General features: G+C 47.3%; 1 protein-coding gene across 1 annotated transcript in view; it reads right to left on the bottom strand.

Annotated features, from left to right (window-relative positions):
* Positions 1-24,670, bottom strand: part of TLL2 (tolloid like 2) — a 133,103-nt gene that overhangs the window by 80,910 nt on the left and 27,523 nt on the right. The window contains exon 2 of the mRNA XM_070560448.1: positions 21,068-21,178. Within this exon, the coding sequence (XP_070416549.1) occupies positions 21,068-21,178 (111 nt within the window). The remainder of the gene's footprint in view (positions 1-21,067; positions 21,179-24,670) is intronic.

Genomic DNA, 24,670 nt, shown 5'->3' with positions numbered 1-24,670 from the left:
CTCTTCTGAGATTCTGCCCTCCCTTCTCCAGTCAGTTAACTGGCCCCCACCTGTGTCCTGGCACTGGCTGATGAGGCCTCAGAATTTGCTCCTGTCCCAGGCAGAAGCTTCCTAATCATGCAAATTAGAGTTCTCTCTGCCCAGAGCCTCCAGCCAGATGTCCACTTTGCTTGGCGTTGCACCCTCCGCCCGTCCTGCATGCCTGCATCCACAGTTTTCCTGGTCCCTGAGCACTGGTTGAGTGACACCAGACCTTCTGCTTAGGTGTGCTCTTGGAGTACCCGTTGCTCCCCTGGTTTCAAACCCCCAGTGCTCTCCTGAGCCCTAGACTCCAGGTATTCTTGTACTCCTGGCCCACATCTTTCATACCCAGCCTGGCTTTGGTTTCTTGGCTGTTTCCATCATTCATTGCAGCATAACAAACTATCTCGCTAAACAGAGTAGCTTAAAATAACAACCATCTTATGCTTGCTTCTGATTCTGAGGGCCTGGAATTGGGGCAAAAACCAAATGGGACTGGCTTGTCTCTGCTCCACAATGTCTGGGGTCTGAGCTTGGATGGCTCCAAATGGCTGGGGGACGGCTGAGATGGTCCCTGGGAGCCACGTGTCTGGAGCCTCAGTTCTCTTCCATGCACCCTCTCCGCATGGCTCTCTTGGGCTTCCTCCCAGCAGGATGGTCTTGGGGTTCCAAGAGTCAGCATTCCAAAAGGATGAACCCTGGTATGCAAGTGTTTTTTTAGGTTCTGCTTACATCATGCTTTCTAGTGTCCTAGTGGCCAAAGCAAGTACATGACCAAGCCCAGAGTCTCTGAGGGAGAGGACTGTAGACGGGAATGACTATGCCAGGTGAGGTCTGTCCGAATGTAGCAGCCTACAACTTGTCTTATCTCTGCATACCTAAGGTTCTAGTAAGTCAGGTGGTTTGCGAGATGGACCTAGAGTGCAAGCTTCAGAGTCAGACTGCTTAGGGTTAAACCTTTACTTTGCCACTTACTAGCTGTGTGATCTTCAACAAGTCACTTACCCTCTCTGTGTTTCAGTTTCTTCATCCATAAAATGGGGATAAGAGTATTGACCTCTTGGGGCTGTTGTGAAGATTAAGAGACATAATACATGCATGGCATAGAACAATGCCTGGCCCATAATCAGCATTCACTGAGTTAGCTATTGTTACCCTTATTATTACCACTATTACCTCTAAAACCATCCTGAAGTCTGAAGGAGCAGAATGGGATGGAACAATAAGCCAAGGAGACAAGAGATTTTATACCTGAAGCATCACAATTCAAGGAAAAAGTTCAAGTTCTCCTTAAAGCAGACTTAATAAAACCAATTTTAGGCTGAGAATCCATTGACAGCCAATTGGAAGGCATCCCACTGTACCCAGACATGGTATTTCTTTAAACCTTGCTCCATATGGTGCTCAACCATAACAATTTGAGATAGCAAATAACTATTGAAAAAATAACTAAAGATATACTTAAAGATAACTCATCCTGTTATCCCTGGGACAGTGGAGCTGGTTGGCCAAGATAGGCCAGTGCTGTTCACTGGGTGTCGGTCCCAAACCGAAGGCTAGAACTTCGCTGAGGGGACCAATAATGCTTATTAGAGACTTGTGTGTGCCAAGGCGTGTGCTTGCTGCCTCGTATGTATTGTCCCACTTAATTCTCAGCACAGTCCTATGAGGTAAGGACTATCGCTAGCTTTAATTACAGATGAGAGAACTGAGGCTTGGACAACTTTAAATAACTCACCCACCGTCACACAGCTAGTCGGAGGCAAAACCCAGCTGCAAACCCAGGCCCATCTGACTCCACGGATGCCCTTTATAACACAGGGATAGGGATTCCAACCTTAATGATTGATAGCAAATGTCCCAATAGACAAGGTCAGGAAAACCCCAGCGCCTTGCTCTCTGGGCAGCTAGACAACAGAAGGTCACATTTGCAGGGAGATCCCTCTGAGGCCACATCTCAGGGATCGATCTGAAGGCTCAGGGAGCTGCGTTCGTATTCTGACATTCCCAGGATGCCCTGGGGGCAGGGCCTCTGAGGAAGAGGAGGAGGAGGCAGATGATGAATGGGAGCCTGAGCGCCCAGGGAAGCTGCGCTGGCAAATGACTCTCCTCTTCCAGGGGAACCAACCCCACCAGGGGGCTGCCCTAGACACACATCGACATTCAGAGCTCTCAGCCCCCAAACCAGGGACCAGACCAGATGTCCCTGAAGAATAAGCAGGTTCTTCCTCAGGAATAGAAAGTGGTCCCCTCCAGACACAAAGGAGGGCCCCTTCACTTCCAGCTGAGCTTGGAACCACTGGACTCCCTCAGAGTCATCCAAAGAACCCACCTCTGGCCCAGGGCTCACCACTTGCCTTGAATCAAGAAGGTTCCATAATGTGCTGGGCCATGGGGGAGCCACAGCTGTGAACCAGACAGTGGCCCCCTCCCACAGGAGCCATGAGACACAGAGAACAGTGAGAGCAACCTGGTGAAGGAATCCTACTCCCAACCCGGAAGCCCAGGAGGGCTCCCTGGAGGTGGCATTGAAGGACAAGAAGGGTGTCAATAAGTGGAGATGAGAGGGAGTCAGGCAGCATAGAACATAGAAAGGAAACAACTTGCCCAGCTTGATAGCTCAGCTCTTTTGACCCAAGTCATCTTTGGCAAGATACATGATTTTTCTGAGCTTCGGTTTCCTCATCCATAAAAATGGGCATAATAAGACCTAAGATTTCAGGTTGTGAGCAGCACCTAATACAGTGCCTGGCATGGTGTGGTCACCCCATAGCCTTGCTGATGATTTCTCTTCAGGTCTCCTCAGGAGGCCTCAGCCTCTTGTGTCTTGGTGACCGTACTGTGGCCTCAGCTCTGGCCAGGAGCTCAGCTGTGCCAACCCTCTCTGTCCCCCTAAGTGGAGCTCTTCCCAGACCCCCGCCTGCCATACCCCGGCCTCCCCTAATTGGCCTGACAGAATGACAGCTTGTCTCAGCCCTATCCCAGGGCCCAAACTTTAGCAGGGTCTGAGAGCACATCCTAGAAGGAAAGGGAGGGAGAGGAGAAGGCAGATAAGAAAGGAGTAGTTGTTCTTTCCCTCATAGCAACGACCATCACCTGAAATTCCAGGGGGGATTGGTCCTTTTTGGTTCTGCAAAGCTGTAGAGAGGAACTGCTGGTCCTCAGCGGCCCTCAGGGGATTCTTTGGGAGCCTCTCCTTCACAAAGATTTCCAGAAGCTTCTGAGGGGGGTGCTTCTAAAGCAGAGAGTGGTCAGGTGCGGCAGCAGTGGGGCACTAGAGAGGCACCGGGGAAGAAACTCAGACACACCGACTTCACTGCTGACAGCGAGGCAGGAAGGGGAGCACGGGGAGCAAGGAGCATGATAAGACACCAGCTAAATCCCTTCCTGAGACGCTGAAGGCCAAAATTTGGACCAAGAAGCTGAATTCATAAATGGGAGATTCTAGAAGAATCTTCTCAGTCCCCATTTATTTCCTTCAGGGATCACTGAACATTATCAGCAGTGATCTCGTTTATGTGCTTACGTGTTTATTGCCTGCCTCTCCCACATCCCCTAAAAAGCAAGTTCCATCGTCTTCACTGATGTATCCCCAGGCCTGGGACAGTGGTTGGCACACAGGAAGCGGCTGCTGGTGGGAGCGAGGACTGGGGAAAAGGAGGCTGCAGGATGTGAGGCCGCAGCAGATGTTAATGCCCGTCTCCAGGCAAGAAGTGATGACATCCTGGACAGTGGCCCAGCTGTGGGGATGGAGAGGAGGGTGCTCAGGAGAGCTATTTGGGTGATGAGATAAATATAACTTGGTACCCAGCTGGATGTGAGAGGGGAGATGGAGGGAAAGCACTGGTCAGCTCTGAGACGTGATAAAGGCACCCACTCGCCCATTCTCCACGCTGAAATATGCCAATAGAGAAGAAAATTTCAGAGAGCCCATTCAGAACAGTCAACATAAGAGACTTGGGATAACTTTAATAGGAAATGTGTATAATTGCAAGAGGAGAATTATACATTTTTATTGCAACTTATAAAAATAGTAGTAAGTAAAGACAAGACATTCCATGTACCCTGGATGAATTGGCTAAATACTACAAATGTGTCAGTTTCCCCAAATGAAGTTATGGGTTTAATGCAATCATGATCCAAAGTCTAAGAGGATTTTGTTGGGATTTTTGTAGAAAAGTGATCCTCAAATTCATCTGGAAGAATAAACAAGTGAGACTCTTCAGGAAATTTCTAAAGATGAAGAGCAAGAGCTATGAGGAAGGACGTACCCCACCAAATATTAAAACACAGAAAGTTATTAAAACTAACACGAAATGACACATAGATGAATGGGACATAAATGCTAACACTACCTATAAAAACACACACTCTGATAAAGGAGAAATCACCAGACCAGGGGGAAAGAATATCCATTAGATGATGTTGAGATTATTATTCAGAAGTTAGGGGGAAGGATATCAACCCTCCTCCCAGACAAAACCCAGATGTTTTGAAAGAGTTAAGTATAAACAAAAAAACCATAGAAGAACTTTAGAAAGAATATGTTCTTCCCCAAAGCTGTAATAGGAATAATTTTATATGTTTAGAAGTATTAGAAAAAGAAAAATTAGTTTGACATATTTAACTTCAAAAACTTTAAAGCTTTTGTACATCAGGAAGACTAGTTCCTTAAAATAGAGACAAATCACCCATACAGGGGAAAAGATCAGCACTGAAGATAACAAATGGTTACTATCTACTATATAAATAGTTTATGCAAATCAATGAGAAAAACTCTGTACCCAGTAGACATTGGATAAAGGAAACTAGTGGACACGTTACAGAAGAAAATCTAATTAATAGGTAATTATATAGAAGTTTACCCTTGAAATGAAAATAAAAGTAAAAATAAGGTACCGCTTTACAACTACTAAGGTAGCAAAATAAAGAGATTAATGGTAACAATCATGCTGAGTCTGGTGGAAGCGGGATTTTCATTTTGTGACGAGTCATTTATTCAGCAAATGTTGTGAGCACCTAGAATGTGTTTGTCACAGGACTCGGCACTGGGGGTGCACAGATAAACGAGAATCCACAGGGCTCAGGCAGAGCTCCGATCCAGTCTGGGAGAAAGAGGAAGGAAGGCAGGCATTCGGAGGCTTCCCAGGGAAGGGTTGGCTGAGTCTGAGGGAAAGGCAGAAGGCGAGGACCAAAGACCTTCTGGGCACCGAGGCCGGGAAGAGGGCAGTTCCCAGTCCTCAGCCCAAGTCCCACTGGAGTGTGATCCCAACAAGCTTTTCCAGCTTCTCTCCCCAACCCCCATGTCCCATCGTCTCACCCACCTGCCAAACACCCTGAACCATTCAGCTCTCACTGCCGAGCTCCTCCTCCATGACTTAGCACAGGCTCTGCCTCCACCTGCAATGCCCTCCCCTTCAACCTAATCAAACAACCGCAATCCAAATCCTTCAAGGCCCAGCTCGACCTCTTCCATGAAGGCAGCCCTTCCTCCGTGGTTCATTCCATCTCCCTCACAGACCTTTACTCATTCATTCGTCCTCTCATTCCCTCATTCCACCAGCTTTTATAGGTCACCTCTCTCCCAGGCACTGTACCCGGTGCCAGGGACAGAAAAACAGAGCAGACACAGTCCCTGCTGAAGAGGAGCTCCCAATTCTGTTCATACCACGCCCGTTGTATAATTATTTGTGCATCAGTCGGTTGACCCTACAAGACACTTAACTCCTTGAGGACTCAGACAATGTCCTATCTTCACCTTGTGGTGTTCATAGCAGATGCTTAACAAATATATCCATTTGAATTGGACCAAATTGGATTGACTAATGCTTGCATATATTATCTCAGCTAAATCTCACTGCACCTGCATGGGGTGAGGTATTATTATTGTCATCCCCATTTTACAGATGAGGAAACTGAGGCTCAATGAGGTAAAGCACTTGATCTATGGTCACCAGCTGGTGTGAACCCTGCTGGGAGGGTGTGACCACCGGCCCTTGCTCTTTGCCTCATTTCTCTGTCCCTTAGTGTCTGACAGGAGCAGAGAAGGAAGGGAAAAAGCCAGACAATGAAGAAAGGTTAAGACTTTCTCAAGGGGCAAGACTTTCTCACTCCTGAGTATAAATTTCTTCAGAAGAGTCACACATTTGTCCTCATAGAAAATCTTAGAAGGATTTTATCACACGGCCTTTGCACAGATGACTAACTGACCCATAAAGATTTATGGAGGTCTCAAAGGGCGAACCCCACGAACTGGGTCACAGAAAGAGTAGCAAGGAACTCAGGAAATCAAAGAAAGGAAGGGACGAACCCAAGCACTCTCCATGGAACTGGAGGAGAGAAGCAGAAAGAGGATCACAGAGCTCCACGGCCTGTCTTTGATCTTCTTGAGACAGAAGTCAGCTTGGTTCAAGGAAAACTGCAGAGCGATGGCTTCACCTTTAAATGATAATACAGGATAATAGAGGTTAGGGTGACTAGTGTTTTACGGGCAATGGCATATGTCAGTGCAGTTTAATGGCCCCTCTGTCTCAGAGAGGTCAATGCCTATTAACGGTCTCATCCCACCGATTCATTGAGGCAAGAAGAACCTGTTCTGATGCCAACACGTGTACTGGGCCACAAACCCTTCCTGCAAGATACTGAGTGCGACCTGTTGGCCCTTTCTGGTCTTTTCCTTCAGTGACATCCAGAGCCCAGGACATGGCAGGCTGTATCGCAAGCAGGTGCCAGAGATTGAAAGTTCAAGGAAAAGAAGAAAAGAGTTTCCAGAGGAAGGATCTTCTTTCGGATTATCAGGCAATAACTGCGACTCTGGGACTCTCCTCCTTTGATGGAGAAGAGAGAAGCAGCTTGGCAAATGTCATGGGACCTGAATTAGGGCCCAAGGATGGTGTCCCTTACCCAGTTGGCCCAATATACAAACTCAAATGCCTAGATTTGGGGGTCCAGGCAAGTAATTCATCAAAGTTAAAGAGGTCAAGTGTGAAAGATGAACAGGGAGTAGTGGGGTCTGCGGCAAACCACAGTGCACCTGCTCCTCCAGAGCTCAACCCATCATTACACAACTCGGTTGATTGTTACCATGTGGGATTGTTGGACCAGCAGGGCTAGATCTTCCAACTTTTCAAGAGAAGCCAGAGTTCTGGATTTTTATGAGAAATCTGATTTTTAAATGTTGGCAGCAAGTTAAAAAAAATTTAAGCATTACAAAACAAACAAAACACATCTGCAGACCAGATTTGGCTGGTGGGCTGACAGCGAGGACCTCTGGGCTGCAGAGTGAATGGGAAAGTCATGCCTCTAGGGGGTGCCCATGTCAGAGGAGACAGGTATTCCATGGGCAGTGGCAGCCAAGGTACATGGACACAGGAGGGTAACGGAGAGCCTGGGAAGCAGAAGTCAAGGAGCAGTAGGAGCAGGACAGGATGGATAAGTTCGGAGGCTTAGTGCCAAGGCCAGCTGGGGCTCTTCCTTCAGTGTTTGTGGACAGGCGGGCTCATTAAAGGCAGCCAAAGAGACGTGAGATGACCGGAACGCAGGGTGAGATTCCACTGGCAACTCCACCATCATCATCACCATCTCTCTCTGAACCTCCTCAGAAACCACAGAAATAATGACCTGCAGACCTTGGTCTAAACAGCCCCAGAAGAAATGTCACTTTGTCCTGCACATCAGCCACAGGTGAGCACCATGAGCTGGAGCCTCATGCCAAACTCACTCCAGCAGGGCCACTGGCCGCCTCTCAAGCTGCATCTCCAGCTCTCCTGATCCAGCCCACTTGTCACTGATGCTCAGTGTCTCCGTCCCTCTCCTGGCTCTGCTGTGGGAGGCAGTCTGACCTTTCTTAACCTCCTCTCTCCAGCCTATTGTTGTTTGTTGATGTTTTCTACGGTGGGAAAAGGGAGGCCACAGCCACATTTCTGCCAACACTTATGGGAGCCCATTGGAGGGTCTCTGGAAGGTCTCAGGTCAGATGCAATTTGAGCAGACTGTCCTAAAGTTCCACAAGGCATCAAACGATGGAGCCAAAGATCAGCCATGCAGGCAGCAGACACCACGCTGAGTCCCCAAACATTCATGGATTCTCTTTGGCAAAGGAACCAACAGACTCATTTTTGGCCATCAGGAAGCTTAGAGTCCAACCCTCCATTTTACAGGTAAGGAAACTGAGGTCCCTTGAGGTGACCTAGCCAAGGTCTGCTGGGCAGTGGGTAACTCTGAAGGGTTGTGGCACTGGTTTGGCCCGAAAGACAATTTAGTTCATTATCACGCCCCATGAGAAAATACTGGAGCAGTAAATGTGTTTGTAGCAAAGGTCAGTTTCCAGCTATAACCAAATGCACACACCTAAAAGAGGCCAAGAAATACACGAACAGAGGGGCATCGCTTTAAGAAATCTAAAAATGCGAAGCTCAAAAAATTTAGGGAGTGATTACTTATTGGATAAAAGCATCCTTTACGTTGCCACAAAGGAGTCACCACAGGGTTCTCTTAAGTTGGGATGAGGGATTTTTTTACATCTGGGCCACTGATACTAGAACAGTTGATCAGAGGGCTGCATAAATAAAAAGGCTGTAAGTATGGTTTATTTCATTTCATTCTGCTCTAGAGATCAACTACTATTTAAATTTAGAACAGGAAACAGAATTCTGTTCAATAAATGAAAACATACACAGTTAAAGGGCAGGGGAAACAGACTCAGATTAAGAACCAAAGAATGATGCTCAAGGAGGTGAGGCACAATCCATCTGTTGGCCAAAACTGAGAGGCAAGGACTGGATCCTCCTCAGACACCAGCAGTCCCCAGCTCTCATGAGGCTGTGTTCCCAAATTCCATGTATTAAGATGACTGATGGGAACTCATGAAGTATTTTCCCATGAAACTAATATAAATGGTAAAGTGAGTGTGAGGTTACCAGGTTTGGCCCCAACACCAAGTTAACCCAAAAGGAAGCTGCCTCCTCACCTCCACACCTGGCGGGTCAGTTTGTTCCCCCATCACCTCCACAAACCAGAGGCTGCTCCATCATGCATTATTCTCTCCAGCCACAGACGCAGACCCACCATCTGCTTCCATTATCACTTTGTTTCCTCCTCCCATCTCCCCTGGGCTCTGTTGTTAGCCCTCTGGTCAGCTCACTTTACCTCTCGCTTGGAGCTCTCTTCTACTCTTCGGACTTCCATAGTACCCCTTCATAGGTAGGTACTGAAGGCATTCAGAGGGGGACACAAGCTGAGGGATCATGATGTAAACTTGGGCATGGTGGCCATGACGGATCAGGTGCAAGAAGAGGCAAAAGCAAAAATGAGACATTTTGTGGCCCCTAAGAATGAAACCAGCTTTGTTCCTTTCTCTCCAATTCCTAGTCCGGTCAGCAAGAGGCCAGCCCTACCCTGCTTCTGTCTGTAGCTGGCCATGAGAACGTATTCTTAAATACACTCTTTTACTTGAGCTATCTTGAGTGGGATTCTGTATGCTGAAACTGAAAGAACCTTGCCTAGAACGTCAGGTACTAAACTCTCGTTTGTCCTGCTTTCTCAAGCTAATTTCCCAGTTATGACTCAGGCTTCCAGACTTGTGGTCCATGAGGGGGCCTAAGAGGATGGCTCCCTGGATGGATGCCCAAGGGTGGCCACCACTTCTTCCCTACCCAGTTCTGCACCCCACTGTGGCTCCAAGTGGACTCCCAGCCCACTTTCTCTAAATTCTGACAAATGCAGTCACAATAAAAATCTACCTAAAGGTAAATTTACTTTTCCCAACATTTCAAATTCACAGTGAACTCTGGCTTCAATCCAAGGTATAAGTCAGCCTCCAAATGAGGCTCCAGGGAATGAGATGATAGAATCCTTATGTTGCATTCTTTTTTCCTTCCCAAAGAGCAGATGTGCACTTTATCAGATGCCTCTTTATCATCTCAAATCATCTTACTAAATTGAAAACTTTATGGGCAGAATCACTGCCAGGCCTTGCCCGGTTTCTGCGCCGCAGCCCTCCTGCTCGCCCAGCTGCTGAGTGCTGTCTGCCGGCTGAGCCAGCCTGACACTGTGGCCAGCCCTGTCCTTGGTCCAAGAATTTAAGGAGTTTGGACTCAACACTCGAGGTCTCAGCAGCACATCACCTTTGGCCCTAACTTTGATCTGTGGGATTTTGCTTAATTTCTGACCCTTGTCCCCATCTTATTCTCTCAGGCCAAGTCTCTGGCTTGTTGTCCTCCTGAATATCCACTTCCTAGGAGAAATAGGTTCTTGTTCTTCTGGGCTGGAACTTTCTGTGAATTCCATTGAAGGCCTCACTGATGTTATTTGCACGGGTCTCTGCCCTCACACGAAAATTCCTGCCTTCCCACGGTGTGGCCCCACTCTACCTCCCATCAAGCATTGTGCCCCAGGCTGGACCCCAACACAAACCCCTGCCTAGATGACAGCTGTCACCTAGGGCCTTCTCTCCAGGTGTGACTTCTGCCTACTGACCACACCTCCTCTGTGAGGTCCTTGGTGCCCCACATCTCCGGGAGCTTTTGATCCCAGGTCCCACCCCTCCATCCTGCCTCATTCCTCCAGGACTCCCAAAGCATGACCATAATAACTTAATCATTAAAACTCTACCTCCTTAGGGGCAGAAGAAAAAGTGGATACTACTATATCCTTGCTGCTGAGCACAGAAGAGGTCCTCAGTTAGCATCTATTACTCGAAGGAAGGAAAGAGGGAGGGGAGGGAAAGTGACTCTAATCACAAAGATGGTGTCAGAGGTTCAGCAGAGCCAGGGGTAGACACAAGGGGAGAGTGTAGGGCATGCCAGAGTAGGAGATCAGCACATAAAGATCAGTTCTGAGCCATGGGAGCTATGGCAAATTCTGACGGGAGGGATGGGGGTGAAATGGAGTGGTCAGCTGGCAGTCCCTGCAGGTCTGCAGGTCTGGAAGAGAGGGCTGAAAGGAGCCCTGGAGGAGTGAGCAGGAACACCGGCCCTCCCTCGTGGTTTGGAAAAGACCTAAGGACCACATCTTTCATCTAAGCATCTGTGTGAAGGGCCCTGTAAAGATAAAGGGTCCACGTGGCCAAAGGATGCCCTTTTCAGACACTCTCTGCAAGGTGATCTGGGCTTGTCCAGGCTGAGGGCACCACCCCTGAGCAGGAGCCTTTCTGTCATGGCTGACAACCCACTCCCTGCTGGGGTCTGAGGCATCACACATTCAAACAAATAGTCCTAACCCCAACTAGCCTCCTGGGGGAGCAGAGGAGCAGGGAAGCAAGGAGGCCACCATGCACTCCTGAGGCTCGTGGCCGATCCACAATTCACAAGTGTTTGTCTGGCACCATTCACGTGCCCAGCCTGATGCTGGAACTAAAGAGGAAGGGCCAAGACCAAAGACAAGTCACAGCTGTTGACAGCCTGGGCAAAGCGGCAAGGCACACGCTGAATGGTACTGAGACAACGGAGGGCAGTTTGAGGTGCAGCCCCACGTGTGCATGGAACTCATCCTTGTCTTTTACCATCACCTCTCACAGGCAGTGATAAGGAGACCAAGTCTTCACAGCTCAAGGGGACAGGGTTAGTGGTGATGCCAGCAGCTGTTTCTAGAAGCAATGGAGTGTAGAGGCTAACAGTAGGCCTTTGACATTAGACAGAGTTAAGTCCTAATCTTGGCTCTGCCAACAATTAGTTGTGTGATCAGACAGGTTACGTAACTCTCTGACCATTAGCTTTCACATCTACAGGGACTAACGGTCCCTAACACACAGGGCTGTTGTGTGAAGACTGAATGTGATCATGTGTATAAAGTATTTAAGAAGTAATTAGCACACAACAAATGGTAGTTATTATCATTCTTTTTGTTGTTGCCATTAAAGAAGAATTGGTACCTGATCCATTTTCAGATCTCTGCTTGGCCAACTGTACAACACAGTGTTTAACTCAGGAGGACGAGGGGAGTCTTGATGTTAGGGACTGATAGAGATTAACCATGTGCCAGTGGGATCTAAATCCAAGGATCTGATCAGATCACTCTGGTGCAGGCCCAGCTCCAGAGACTCCGGTGGGGGAGGGGGGTATGCTGGCAGAGTACTGCAAAGAAAAAGAATTCCACAGCATTTAGGGAGTATGGAGTCTGGGAGACAGAGTTGGGCCAGAGAGAAGAGAAGGCAGAAGAGCCGGCACAGGGGCAGCCATGGTGGCTGTTATTTATTGAGCACCTACCAGGTGTCAGACTCTGGGATACATGCTTTACTCATTACAGTTTTTCAATCTCCCCTGTAAGATAGGTGTTAATATCCCATTTTACAAATAAGGAATGAGTCACCCGAAGTCCCAGAGCTCATCAATACAGAGCCAGAGAGGCAAACCCAGGCCTGCTGGACCCCAACATCCATGCCTTTCTACGCTGCAGGTTCACAAGATCCAGGATGTCCACATGAGAAGAACATCTCCAACAGACATGAAACAAACAGAAAAGGGAGACTGTGGGCCAGAGTTTCGTAACTTGGGATCCATGGAGCAGTTAAACTTCTTGAAATTGCAAGCAAAATAGTGTGTGTGTGTAACTTTTTCTCAGAGAAGCGCTCATAATATTCATCAGACTCTCAAAGGGGTCTGTGAACCACAAAATGTCAAGCACAATATACTTAGAGAAAAGAAGTCACCAAGACCTTATTTCCTGGGCACCTCTTCCTCCAGACCTCTTGAGGAGATTGTGGGAAGGATTAGTAAGATTGCTCCCTGGCAGCTTCTTTTCCCTCTCCAGCTTTCTAAACAGTGGTCCCAGCAGCAGAGGCCACCAGATGCCCCAGAGATGGCACTTGGCATTGCATGACATAAGAGAAGACAGACTTGAACCAACCAACTGCCCCAGCAAGTTTAACCTGGCTCATTTATTCGTAAGCTCAGGCCATTGTCCCTTCTACAAGATGTCACAGGGAGCCACTGCTGCCCTCATTTCTTACTTGGAGTTGGTAGCACTCCCACCCCCAATAAAGAAAATTGATGAAAAGATGACACCACTTGTACAAAGCTTGGGGAATGTCTCTCTGGGAGTAGAGTCTGAAAAACCACAGCCTGTTGATGGGGCTGCTTAAAACAACCCCACCCATAAATTCTCTCAAGAGCCTCAAAGCTAAAAATGTGTTGGGAATAGAGACATGTTTGGTCTCTTTTAGATCCTCAAAGCTGGGAAGGCAGAACCCAGAAAACCGTGTAGTCCATGTGGTATCTCATGGGTATGTATTAGCCTTTCATGCCTAAATTTAGCTCCTCATTGCCCACTGGCCTTTGCCTCCCCTCTTTTCTCTAGGTTGAAACACCAGAGCTCAAATTTGGCTTGAAAGAAATGAGGATGTGGTTGCATGAGGCCCTCTATTCAGATGGGAACACTGAGACCAGGAGACAGTAACATGTGCCACTACAAGTCATGGACAGAATGGGACAAGGAATTCCAGGAGCCAAGGCTCTGCTGGGGGAAAGGGGCCTCATGACTCAGAGATGAGGCCCAGAGAGGGGAGGCAAGTTATCCAGACTTAGGTCTTTCAATCTCTCCTGCTAATTTATTATTTTGAACTCAGATGCCCAAACTGTTGGGCTTATGCGGCTGCCCTGCACAGATGGCAGGAGTTTAGGAAGTGAGAACTTAGAGCAAGATTGGTTTCTTAAATAGAGATGGACATGGCCCAATGGCTCAGAATAGACAAGGCGGGAAATATCAGCTTCCATCAGAACCAATAAGTAATTAAAACCATTTCCTCTTTCAGAGTCATTACAAAGACCAAGAAATCAGATCCATTACCCGGATGCAGATAACTGCGAGATGAGATTTCCTCTCCAGGTTTCCAGAAATTTGCAAAGATGGGAAAGTTCAACTTTGGCTTCCTGGACTCTTTAGGGAAGAAACAAACAAATAAAAAGTCCAAAACACCAACCACACAGGCCTTTCCTCCACATCCTGTGTGGTTAGGAGGGGAGGTGGCTCAGAACTCAAAAACGGGGCTGGTAGCTTCTGCACCACTGCATCGAAGAGGATGCAAGGGGGTAGGAGAGTGTGTGTGCCTGCGTGTGTGTCTGTGTGTGCGTCTGCTAAGTACTTCCTTCACTACACAGCTAATCCGATTAGCAGCTTTAGGAAACTCTGCAATGTTAATTCAAGGGGCCCATTCATACAACAGCTTGGCCCATGCCTGCCCAGAACTCCCATTCTTCTCACTGCAAATAAAATGCACACAGAAGGACTTTCTCTCCCTGAAGAATGCGCTCTTGCCTCCTTGCCCCACACACATCCAGAATGCTGCTGCCACTTCCTTGGGCAGCTCCCATGGCAGGGGAATGGGCCCGTCTGAAAATCGGGGGAAAATAGAGCTCTCCCCATCCCAAGCACAAAATGAGGCTAATTTTTTAACAGCTCTGTCAACCCAGGTGGCCTCCCAAGCTGGCAGCCATGCTGAAGAGAGAGGTGCCATGGATGCACACCAGTTGTAGGGCCCTGGATGAGTCACTGGCTTTCTCTGGGCCTTCATTTCTTTTTCTGTAGAATGGGGACTTGGAACAGAGGGCGAAGGCTGGAAGGAAGGACACTCGGTGCCTGAACACAGTGTCATTGTGTTTGGCTGGAGGACGAAGAGACGGAAGGGAGCTGAATATGCACATTGTGGACAAAGCATGGAGGGCCTTGGGGGTCAGACTAAGGAATGTTTCTGAGAAGTGATAGGGAGCCACTGAGGGTTTTAAGGAGCATAATTCTATTAGTTTCCTAGGGATGCCATAAGGTGGGTGGTTTAAAACAAAAGAAACTGTTCTCTCACAGTTTTGGAGGCTAGAAGTCTGAAATCAGAGTGTTGACAGGGCCACGCTCCCTCTGAAGGCTCTGGAGAATCCTTCCTTGCCTCTTCCAGCTTGTTGTGGCTCCCGACAATCCTTGGTGTGCCTCGGCTTGCAGCTGCCTCCTTCCAATCTCTGCCTCCCTCTTCACGTGGCCTTCCTCTCTGTATATCTCTGTGTCCTCTCCTCTTCTTATAAGAACCCCAGTCATTGGATTTAGGGCCCACCCTAAATCCAGGATGATCTCATCTCAAGATCCTTAACTAATTATATCTGCGAAGACTCTGCGGCCAAATAAGGTCACATTCTGAGGTTCCAGGTGTACATGAATTTGGGAGGACACTACTCAACCCATGAAAGTGGTTGCAAGGTCAGAGCCAGGAAGATCACCTGGAAGCAAGATGGGGAAGGAGAGTGTAGAGGCAGGGAGACTGATTGGAACTAATCACCACGAGCCCAGAGCCCTAAGTGAACAGTGAGGGTGCTCCCTGCTGGGTGTCCCAAAGCCCTTCGTGGCTTTTTTTTTTTTGTGGCCAGCACAGCACCCTGAGTGGGCTCTTAAACCAACCTGGGCACAAGGTTGTTGCTCATCCCCTGGTCCAGAAAGACTCCAGCCTACTTTCCAAGTGATGGAAAAGGAATGACTACACCTCCCTTGTTTTCCATTCCTTCTAACTGGCAACATGAGGACAGGCTGGTACAGTGGAGGACACATGGCCTGGGAGATGAGCAACCTGGGTTCTAGTCATGGTTCTGCCACTGACTGAACTTCAGACACCGGGCATATCTAGGAAATGGGGCAGACTAGGTCACTTCTAGGGCAATGACATCGCTTCATTCTGCAGCCGGGAAAGCAGTTCCAGGCTCACAGGATAAAGCAGGGAGAGCAGGCTTCTGGGGCTGCACTGTGTCCCATCCTCCTCCAGGCACTCAGCCCTCCCCCCTTGAGCCCCTCCCCCCAAAACCAGGGGCACTTACCAAAGCTTGGAAATGAGATATCCTATACCTAAGAATACAGCCTTTCACACATTTGGAAATACAAAGAGAGGATAAAGGTGTGGTTCCTTTTTAATTTATTTTTTTTTTAATTAAGGCAAATGTGTCAAGATCTATGCACACAGTTGCTCACAGCTGCATTGTGTCTAACAGGCAAAAATCATTACAGAAAAAAAGGGAAACAAACTTCAGGTCCATCTGTATAGGATTAGTTAGATAAATTGTGGCAGAGTTGTACATTAAATGTGACAGACCACCATGTACTGCATGAAAGGATGTCATGATGTGGGGTTAAGTGAAAGACGCAGGTTACACAAGAGCATGTTGAGAGAAATCCCTTTTATGTTTTAAAAATATCAGTATGCACATGGCCTGAGCTCAGTAAGGCTGGAAGGAACCCAGCGAGCAGATAATGTGGGGATCCCTGGGGCTGGGGTAACAGGGGGTTTCACTTTCTGCTTTCTACAATTGTGAGCTATTGGACTTTTTTTTTGTTTTTTTAACAACCAACAGTATTAGTTTAATCAGCAAAAACAATAAAAAGTATTCCCATTCTGAAAATAAAATAACTATTCTAGATAGATGCAAAGTACTACTGGTCCTCAGAGAAAAGCAATTAGGATAAAAATCACCTTGCCATAAAAACACGCCGGAAAAAAATATATAAATCAAGTTTGGGAAGAAGGAAACATCAGGTCCAAGCTCCCCACGCCCCCTCCAGCATAGAGCAAACCTCCTCCATTCTCTACTGTAACCTCTAACTGTCCCAGGTCGGAGCTCTCCCTGTAAATACTGCCACTACTAACGAGGAGCAGGAGGCAGAGCTGACAGTTTTGAGCATTTGTTATATGATAGGCACTGTGCTAAACACTTTCTACATATTCTTTCCTTTTGTCCTCACATCACTCTCAGATGAGGATAATTACTATTCCCATTTGACAGATGAAGAAACTGAGGCCCAGCTCAAGTATTGAAGCCCAGGCAGTCTGACCCCAAAGCCTGGACCAGGGCTTTAACCACCCTTCTGGGAGCAAAGTTCCCCTGGAGCTCTTCATCTTGTTGGCCCCTGGGAGACGGCTCCAGGGTCTGCCGGTGTCCCCTCCACTTCTTCCTTGTCTCTCGCCACTGATGTTGGCCAGTGACTTCTAGGAACAAGGTGGGGGGCCACCACTGTGGAATCCAAAGTCACATATGATGTAGCCTCTGCCATCTTTCAGCTCACAGGGGGGAAGGAAAGAGAAGACAGGTACTCAAGTTCTCAGACCACGAGGCTGACCACGCCAGCCTTGGGAGAGTGCCGTGCGGGAGGCAAAGGCAGGCCTGCTGGGCTTCTCTTCACTGCAGCACTTCAGGCAACCTTCTGGGCAGGCAACTCTCCAGCAGCTGAGCACATGGCTGGCATGGAGGCTGGCCACTGCCCAGCCTCTTTCTAGGGTCTGTAACATTTGCCACGCTGTGCCATGGCAGGTCCCCCAAGGAGAGCAGAAGGATCGCTGATGGGGCAACCCTGAGCATTCACGATGGTGGACAGGCATCAAATGACTGCTGTGCAGGCCCAGAGGGTGTGAGTGGGATGCCCAAGTCAGAGAGACCAAGACCCAAAGGCCTCATTGGAGCCTGCACGGGCACCCCTCCTGCTTTCCAAATCAGTATGTACCCTCACAGAGCGTAAATTGGTACAACCACTTTGGAAAACTGATAGTATCGACTAAAAACTTCTGTAAACCCTACGACCCTGCAATCTCACCCCTGGGTATATACCCAATGGAAACTAGTGCTCATGTCCATGAAAAGACACATACAAGAACGTCAGTAGCAGCTTTATTTATCACTGCCAAAACCTGTAAACTGTCCAAATGCCTGTCAACAGAAGAATGAATAAACTGGGGTACACTCATAGAACAGAACACCACACAGCAATGAAAGAGAATGAACTACTGTTTCACACAACAGTGTGGGGGCATTTCAGTCATAAAGCTGAGTGAAAGAAGACAGACACAAAAAAATACATAAGGTATGACTCCGTTTAGGCAGGTAAAATGAATCTGTGGTGAGAGAGGTCAGACTAGTGGCTACTTTGGGAAGCATATTGACTGGGAGGGGGCATAAGGGAGTCTCTGGGGTTCTGGAAATGTTCCATACCTTGGTCTGAGTGGTGGTTACGCAGACATGAACATATGTAAAAGTTCTCCAAACTACATGTTTGAGATATGTGAAGTTAACTATTTTTAAGCAATATTGCAAAAAATAGTTAAAAAAAATTTTAACCACACACAGGTTACAATCAGGTCAACTTCTCCAGGCCTCCAGGTAAGAACTGGGGGGAGAGCATGATTAGATGGAGTGGTAGAATTACGAAGAGATGCTACCTTTTGTTAGAGCTCAATGGAGGTTGTGTATATATTGGCATGAAAAATAATTTGGTTTCTAAAACCTCATTTAAAATTTGAATAGACTTTTCAAGACATACATAAGCGGTCCCCCAAATCCTAATAAATGATCGTTGTAGAACCAGATACCAAAATGAAGCTCTAAGGTATGTAATTGCCCCTCTCTCCTCCTAGCCACTGTCAATGGAGTCCACCTGGCCTCCTGACAACCTTTGCCTTCCTGCTCTCACCTCATCCCCCATCCCCTGTGGGGAGCTTGGAGCCCAGGACTTGGCCTGGTCCCTGTAGCTGCTCAGGTCCCTCATTGGCCATGGGAGTTGCCCCACACACTGGGCACATTCCCACCCACCCCCTCCACAGAAAGTGGGAACCATCCATTGGACAAGGAAGCCATGTAACCTCCTCAGTGGTGACCACTATCCTATTTCCCAGCCTCCTCCTCCCCCCGCAAGAAGAAGCCCCACCTCTGTCCGGAATGCCCTTCTCTACCCTCTGACTTTTTACTCCCCAGTCTGACAAAGCTCTCCATCTCCCCAGGACCCCCTCCTCTGGGAAGCCTTCCTAACTTCCCCCCTCCCAGGAATGGCCCCAGTCCTTCTTGGTGCCCCCACTGCCCCTATGCTTCCTGAAATCCCCATCTCTGACTCTTCAGCACTCTTTTTGGTTTCCGCCCCTATTTCTTCCACTAGCTGGTGAATCCTTAAGAAGAGAAACCTCAATTTATACCTTCTCAGAATTTAGCACAGGACCTGGCACAAAGTGGATACTCAATAGAGGTTTCAATGAATGAATGAATGAATGGGGACCACACTCAGAAACGTGAGTACAGTATATTCTCCTCCTTCCCTCCCAAGTGGATAAGATCCCAGGGCCTTCTGTGCCAGGAAATGCTGAATTGAAGAATTGGTAAATCAGCTCGAATAGAATCTTGGAGGCTTGCAAGGCACCTCAGGCTTCGGGGATGTTCCTGGATGCCACCAAGTGCATCAGCAGTGGGGGAAGGGGTTGTCTGACAACCCTCCCCACCATCACCACCAGCAAGCCAGGGTGAGGTTGCCCAAACTTCCAGCCAGGAATCCAGCATCCTCAGGGCAGCTGGTGGGCTGTGCAGAGCAGTGGGAGAGGGGACTCCACCAATGCCGCTCAAGTCAAAACTGAGCAGTCACACTCCTATTCGGAAAGCTTGGGCAGGATTCATGCAGCCCACAGGGGAAAGCTCCAGCTCATTAGCCTGACAGGCATTGAGCATCATGGGAGTTGCCCCCAACTATGGGCACACCCTAACCCACCCCTTCGACAGGCACCTTCACCATCTACCCCAACCAACCTCTCCAGGTGCATCTCTCTCCCATAGCCCACCCCAAAGAGCCACCCTCCAGTGACCCACACTTTCTTCTATTTCCTGAATAAAGACAGGCCCTCTCATACTCCTGGCCTTTGCACATAGCTTTCCCTCCGCCTGAAATGTCTTTTCTTGATTCTTCACCTAAGGAACTCCTACACATCCAACAAGACACGATGCAAGAGTGCCCATTCCCATTATGCCTGTCTTGGCTCACCTAGTTAGGCTTCTCCACTCACTCTTCCCTCTTCCCACTGCTCTTGGTTCATCACAGCACTTGTCATGAGAATTACGGTTCATCTATTTACATTTCAGCCTCATTCCTCTAGAATGGGAGCCCTTAGTGATAATATGTGCCATTGCCTGAGAACGTGTTACGTGTGAGGCACCGGGCTAGCCTGCTATCCTGAGTCAATCTCCCCAGCCTCCTATGGAGTGAGTGTAGGCTTCATCCCCATTTTCCAAATAGGCAAACTGAACCTTGGAGATGTTAGAGAGCTTGTCCAGATCTAAACCCTGTCTGTGGGCATGAAAGGTTTCCTTGAGGGCAGAGGTCACATCTTATTCCTCTTTCTCTCACAGCACTACATTTGGCCCATGATAGGTGGTCAGAAAAAAGGTAGAAAGCTTCAGTTATGCAAGATGAATAAGTTCTAGAGATCTGCTGTACCACACTGTGCCTGGAGTTTAGAATGCTGTATTGTACACTTAAACATTTGTTAAAAGGGGAGACCTCATGTTAAGTGTTCTTATCACAATTTCTAAACAGGCCTTGAGAGAAAGGAAGGGAGGGTGGGTGGAGGGGTCACAGGTAGCAGAGACAGTGCAGCATCCAGCACAGGTGGGCCTTGGTCACCATAGAACAAGCCATCATCAGCCACACCAGCCCATCAGCCCCACAACTCAGCCTTGCTGGGTTACTTCCGAGAATGGAGATTCCACAGCACTGAGGTGTCTGAGCCTAGTGGGCAGGGAGGTGAGGAGAACTCAAGAGACCAGTCCCCCTACCACTCACCCCAAGGTGGAGGCGAGGAGGGAGAGTGGGAGAGGAGTAATCAATGTCTAAAGCCCCAACCCTGTTGCTGGCCCCAGGGGATTCTTGCCTGTGTTGTCGGCCAAGCACACGCACAACAGCCCATGGGCAAACAACTCCCCCATGCCAATCATTATCAGCATCATCATCAGCCAGCCCTACATGGAGGCCATCCAGGAATTCTCTCCATGTGGAACGTGCTGGGCCCCGAGGCCAGAGTCCTGAGAAGCTACGCTGAGCTCCAGCCTGAACTCTCAGATAAGGAGTCAAATGGAGATTTTCTTAGAAGGACCAGCAAACTTGGAGGCTCCAGTTCCACAGCCTGCAGCGGAGAAGGAGGGGTGACCCATCTGGTTCTCTACAGACAGGTGGGCACTGGACTGACAGGTCGAATACCAATGACCTGTGGTCCACATCCACTCCTGCTGGAGCCCTGACTGCCCCCTTCCCGGGCAGGGCTGGGGGATGCAGTACTCACCTGTGCTGTGCCCCGCTTCCTCCACTGACTGCTTGACCCAGTCTTGGGCCTTGTCAATGTGAAATAACTTCAGGTCCTCTTCATCTAAGGCAATGTCTCCCCAAAAGACAGCTGGGAAGAAAAAACATAAATGGGTCAATTTAAGCTGGAGGTCAAGAATGGATTTACCAATGCCCCAGAGGGCACTGAGTGTTGGGTAGTGAAATCTAGGAAAGACAGTCATGCAATCAAATTTCTCCCTGTGCCTAAGAGCTAGGGCTGGTAGAACAAGAGGAACAATAGATGACAATTCTGTGCATCAAAGCCGCAGGGCAGGGGCCAACCACCGTGAAGATCAAAGGCTTAGGTCTAGAAGGTATTTTGAAAGGTCTCCCTGCCTTACTCAAGCTGTAGGCAGCTCTGGGCAAAACCACCACACAAAGTCAGCTGTTTCTCTCTACTTCGGAGTCCTCAGGGTATGAAAGAAAAGGCATAAGGTGATAAATGATACTATCATTCACAATATTTGCTGCCCTTCCCTGGGACAAGATTACATTTCCCTGCCCATTGATGTCAGGACTGGCCACTTCACCTGCTCTGACTCGTTAAATGTGAGAGGAAGCTTTAAAAGCTAGTGCATGATTCACCACGTCCTCATTGTTCCAGAGGAGGGCGACTCTATCACCTTGGGCTCTGGAGCAAAGATGATGTGGAGTGGAGGCATGGATGCTTAGGATGGATGTATAGCATGAGTGAGAAAAATAAAAACATTTTTCTAAGTCTCTGAGATTTGGGGCTGTTTGTTACCGGAGCACAACCTCTTTATCCTGACTCATACAGCAGTTGGCTATCAGAAGTGATATGCTACTGGAACAAAAATTCAGTGTCTTTGGGCCAGACAGTGGGTGTCAAGGAAATCGTTCCTGAAGGCTAGAAGGAGGTGACCTGTGTTATGCACTGATGAAGTATTTTGGAAAACTATTGCCTTCATTAACTTGGAAGGCAGCTGATGAACTCAATAAGCTTATGGCTTTAAGTAAAGAGACTGGGAGTCAGACTGTTAATAGCATGTCTTGATTGCCATTGGCTGTATTTGACAAAGTGCTATGAGAAAGAGAAGGGCTTTAGGGGGCTGGCCCAATGATGCAGTGGTTAAGTGTGTTTACTCTGCTTCAGTGGCCTGGGGTTTGCAGGTTTGGATCCCACGTGCAAACCTACACACTGCTCATCAAGCCATGCTGTGGCGGTGCCCCACGTACAAAATAGAGGAAGATTGGCACAGATGTCAGCTCAGCAACAACCTTCCTCACCAAAAAAAAAAAGAAATGGGCATGGAGGCATCATGCTCCCTGATTTCAAACTGTATTACAAAGCTATAGTAATCAAAACAGTATAGTATTGGCATAAAAACAAAGACCAATGAAACAGAATAGAGAGCCCAGAAATAAACCCATGTATATATGGTCAATTAATTTACAACAAAGGAGACAGGAATATACAATGAGGAATGGACAGTCTCTTCAATAAACGGTGCTGGAAAAATTGGACAGCTATATACAAAAGAATGAAACTGGACCACTAAATTACACCATATACAAAAATTAACTCAAAATGGATTAAAGACTTGAATGTAAGACCTGAAACTATAAAACTCCTAGAAGAAAACATAGGCAGTAAGCTCCTTGGCATAGGTCTTTGTGATGATTTTTTGAATCTGACACAAAAGGCAAAAGCAACAAAAGCAAAAATAAATAAGTGGGACTACATCAAACTAAAAAGTTTTGCACAGCAAAGGAAACCATCAACAAAATGAAAAGGCAACCTAGTTAGTGGGAGAAAATATTTGCAAACCATATATCTGATAAGGGGGTAATATCCAAAATATATAAAGAACTCATACAATTCAAGAGCAAATAACAATCCAATCAAAAATGGGGGGGGGTCCAGCCCCGTGGCCGAGTGGTTAAGTTCGAACGCTCTGCTTCGGCAGCCCAGGGTTTCGCCAGTTCGAATCCTGGGTACAGACATGGCACTGTTCAGCAAGCCATGCTGAGGCGGCATCCCGCATAGCACAACCAGAAGGACCTACAACTAGAATGTACAACTACGTACCAGGGGGCTTCGGGGATAGAGGAAAGAAAAAAAAACGAAGATTGGCAACAGATGTTAGCTAAGGTGCCAATCTTTAAAAAAAAAAAAAAAGAAAGGGTAGAAGATCTGAATAGACATTTTTCCAAAGAAGACACACAGATGACCAATAGGTCCATTAAAAGACGTTAAACATCACTAATCATCAGGGAAATGCAAATCAAAACCACAATGAGATACTACCTCACATCTGTTAGAACGGCCATTATCAAAAAGACAAGAAATAACCACTGTTGGCAATGATGTGGAGAAGAGGGAACCCTTGTGCACTGCTGGTGGTGAATTGGTGTAGCTGCCATGGAAAAGAGAATAGAAGTTCCTCAAAAAATTAAAAATAGAACTACCATGTGATCCAGCAATTCCACGTCTGTGTATTTATTCAAAAACAATGAAAACACTATTTCGAAAAGATATGTGTACCCCTATGTTCATTGCAGCATTATTTACAATAGCCAAGATATGGAAACAACCTAAGTGTCTATCAATGGATAAATGGATAAAAAAGCTATACAATGGAATATTATTCAGTTATTAAAAAAGAATGAAATCTTGCCATTTGCGACCATATGGATGAACTTCAATGGCATTATTTAAGTGAAATAAGTCAAAGACAAATACTGTATGATCTCTCTTACATGTGAAATCTAAAATATATATATATATATATATATAAAAAACTAAGCTCATAGTTACAGAGAACAGATTGGTGATTGACAGAGGCAGGAGTGAGGAGTGGGAGAAAATGGTGAACTGTTTTTTGTCTTCTTTATTGTTTGTTTAAATAAACTAAACTTTAGAAAAAAAGAATTGGCAATTTATAGCGGGGATGAAAAGGAATAGAGACAGTCCAGAAATTCAGAGACTTGGAGGGTTGGAAGAGTCAACCTATTCTCATCACTAAACAACAAAAGAAAAACCAAGAAGGGCTTTGAGTAACAAAGGCTGAAAAAACTCAGCTTTGTGGTGTGGAGACCCCGGAACCCTCATCCATTGCTAGCGGGAATGTAAAGCGGTACACCCCCTTTGCAAAACTACTGGGCAGTTTCCTAAAAAGTTACACATAAACTTATCATAAGGCCCAGCAATTCCAGTCCTAGGGATCTTCCCAAGAGAAACGAAGACAGAGGTCCACACAGAGACGTGTACTCAAACGTGTACGGCAGCCTTATTAATAATAGCCCCAAGCTTGAAAATGATGAAAATGTCTATCAACTGTTGAACGGATAAACAAAGGTTGTATATCTATAGAAAGGATAGCTATTTAGCAATTAAAAAGAACAAACTATTGGGGCAAGCCCAGTGGCATAATGGTTAAGTTCGCAGATCCCAGGTGTGGACCTACACACGGCTCATCAAGCTATGCTGTGGCAGCATCCCACATACAAAATAGAGGAAAATTGGCACAGATGTTAGCTCAAGGATAATCTCCCTCACCAAACAAGAAAAGAACAAACTATTGACACATTTACGACATGT

This window comes from Equus przewalskii, chromosome 1 (assembly GCF_037783145.1).
Source record: "Equus przewalskii isolate Varuska chromosome 1, EquPr2, whole genome shotgun sequence".
NCBI classification, from domain to species: domain Eukaryota; kingdom Metazoa; phylum Chordata; class Mammalia; order Perissodactyla; family Equidae; genus Equus; species Equus przewalskii.
Note: the sequence above shows the minus strand (reverse complement) of the source record. Positions and strands in the feature narration are given on the sequence as shown.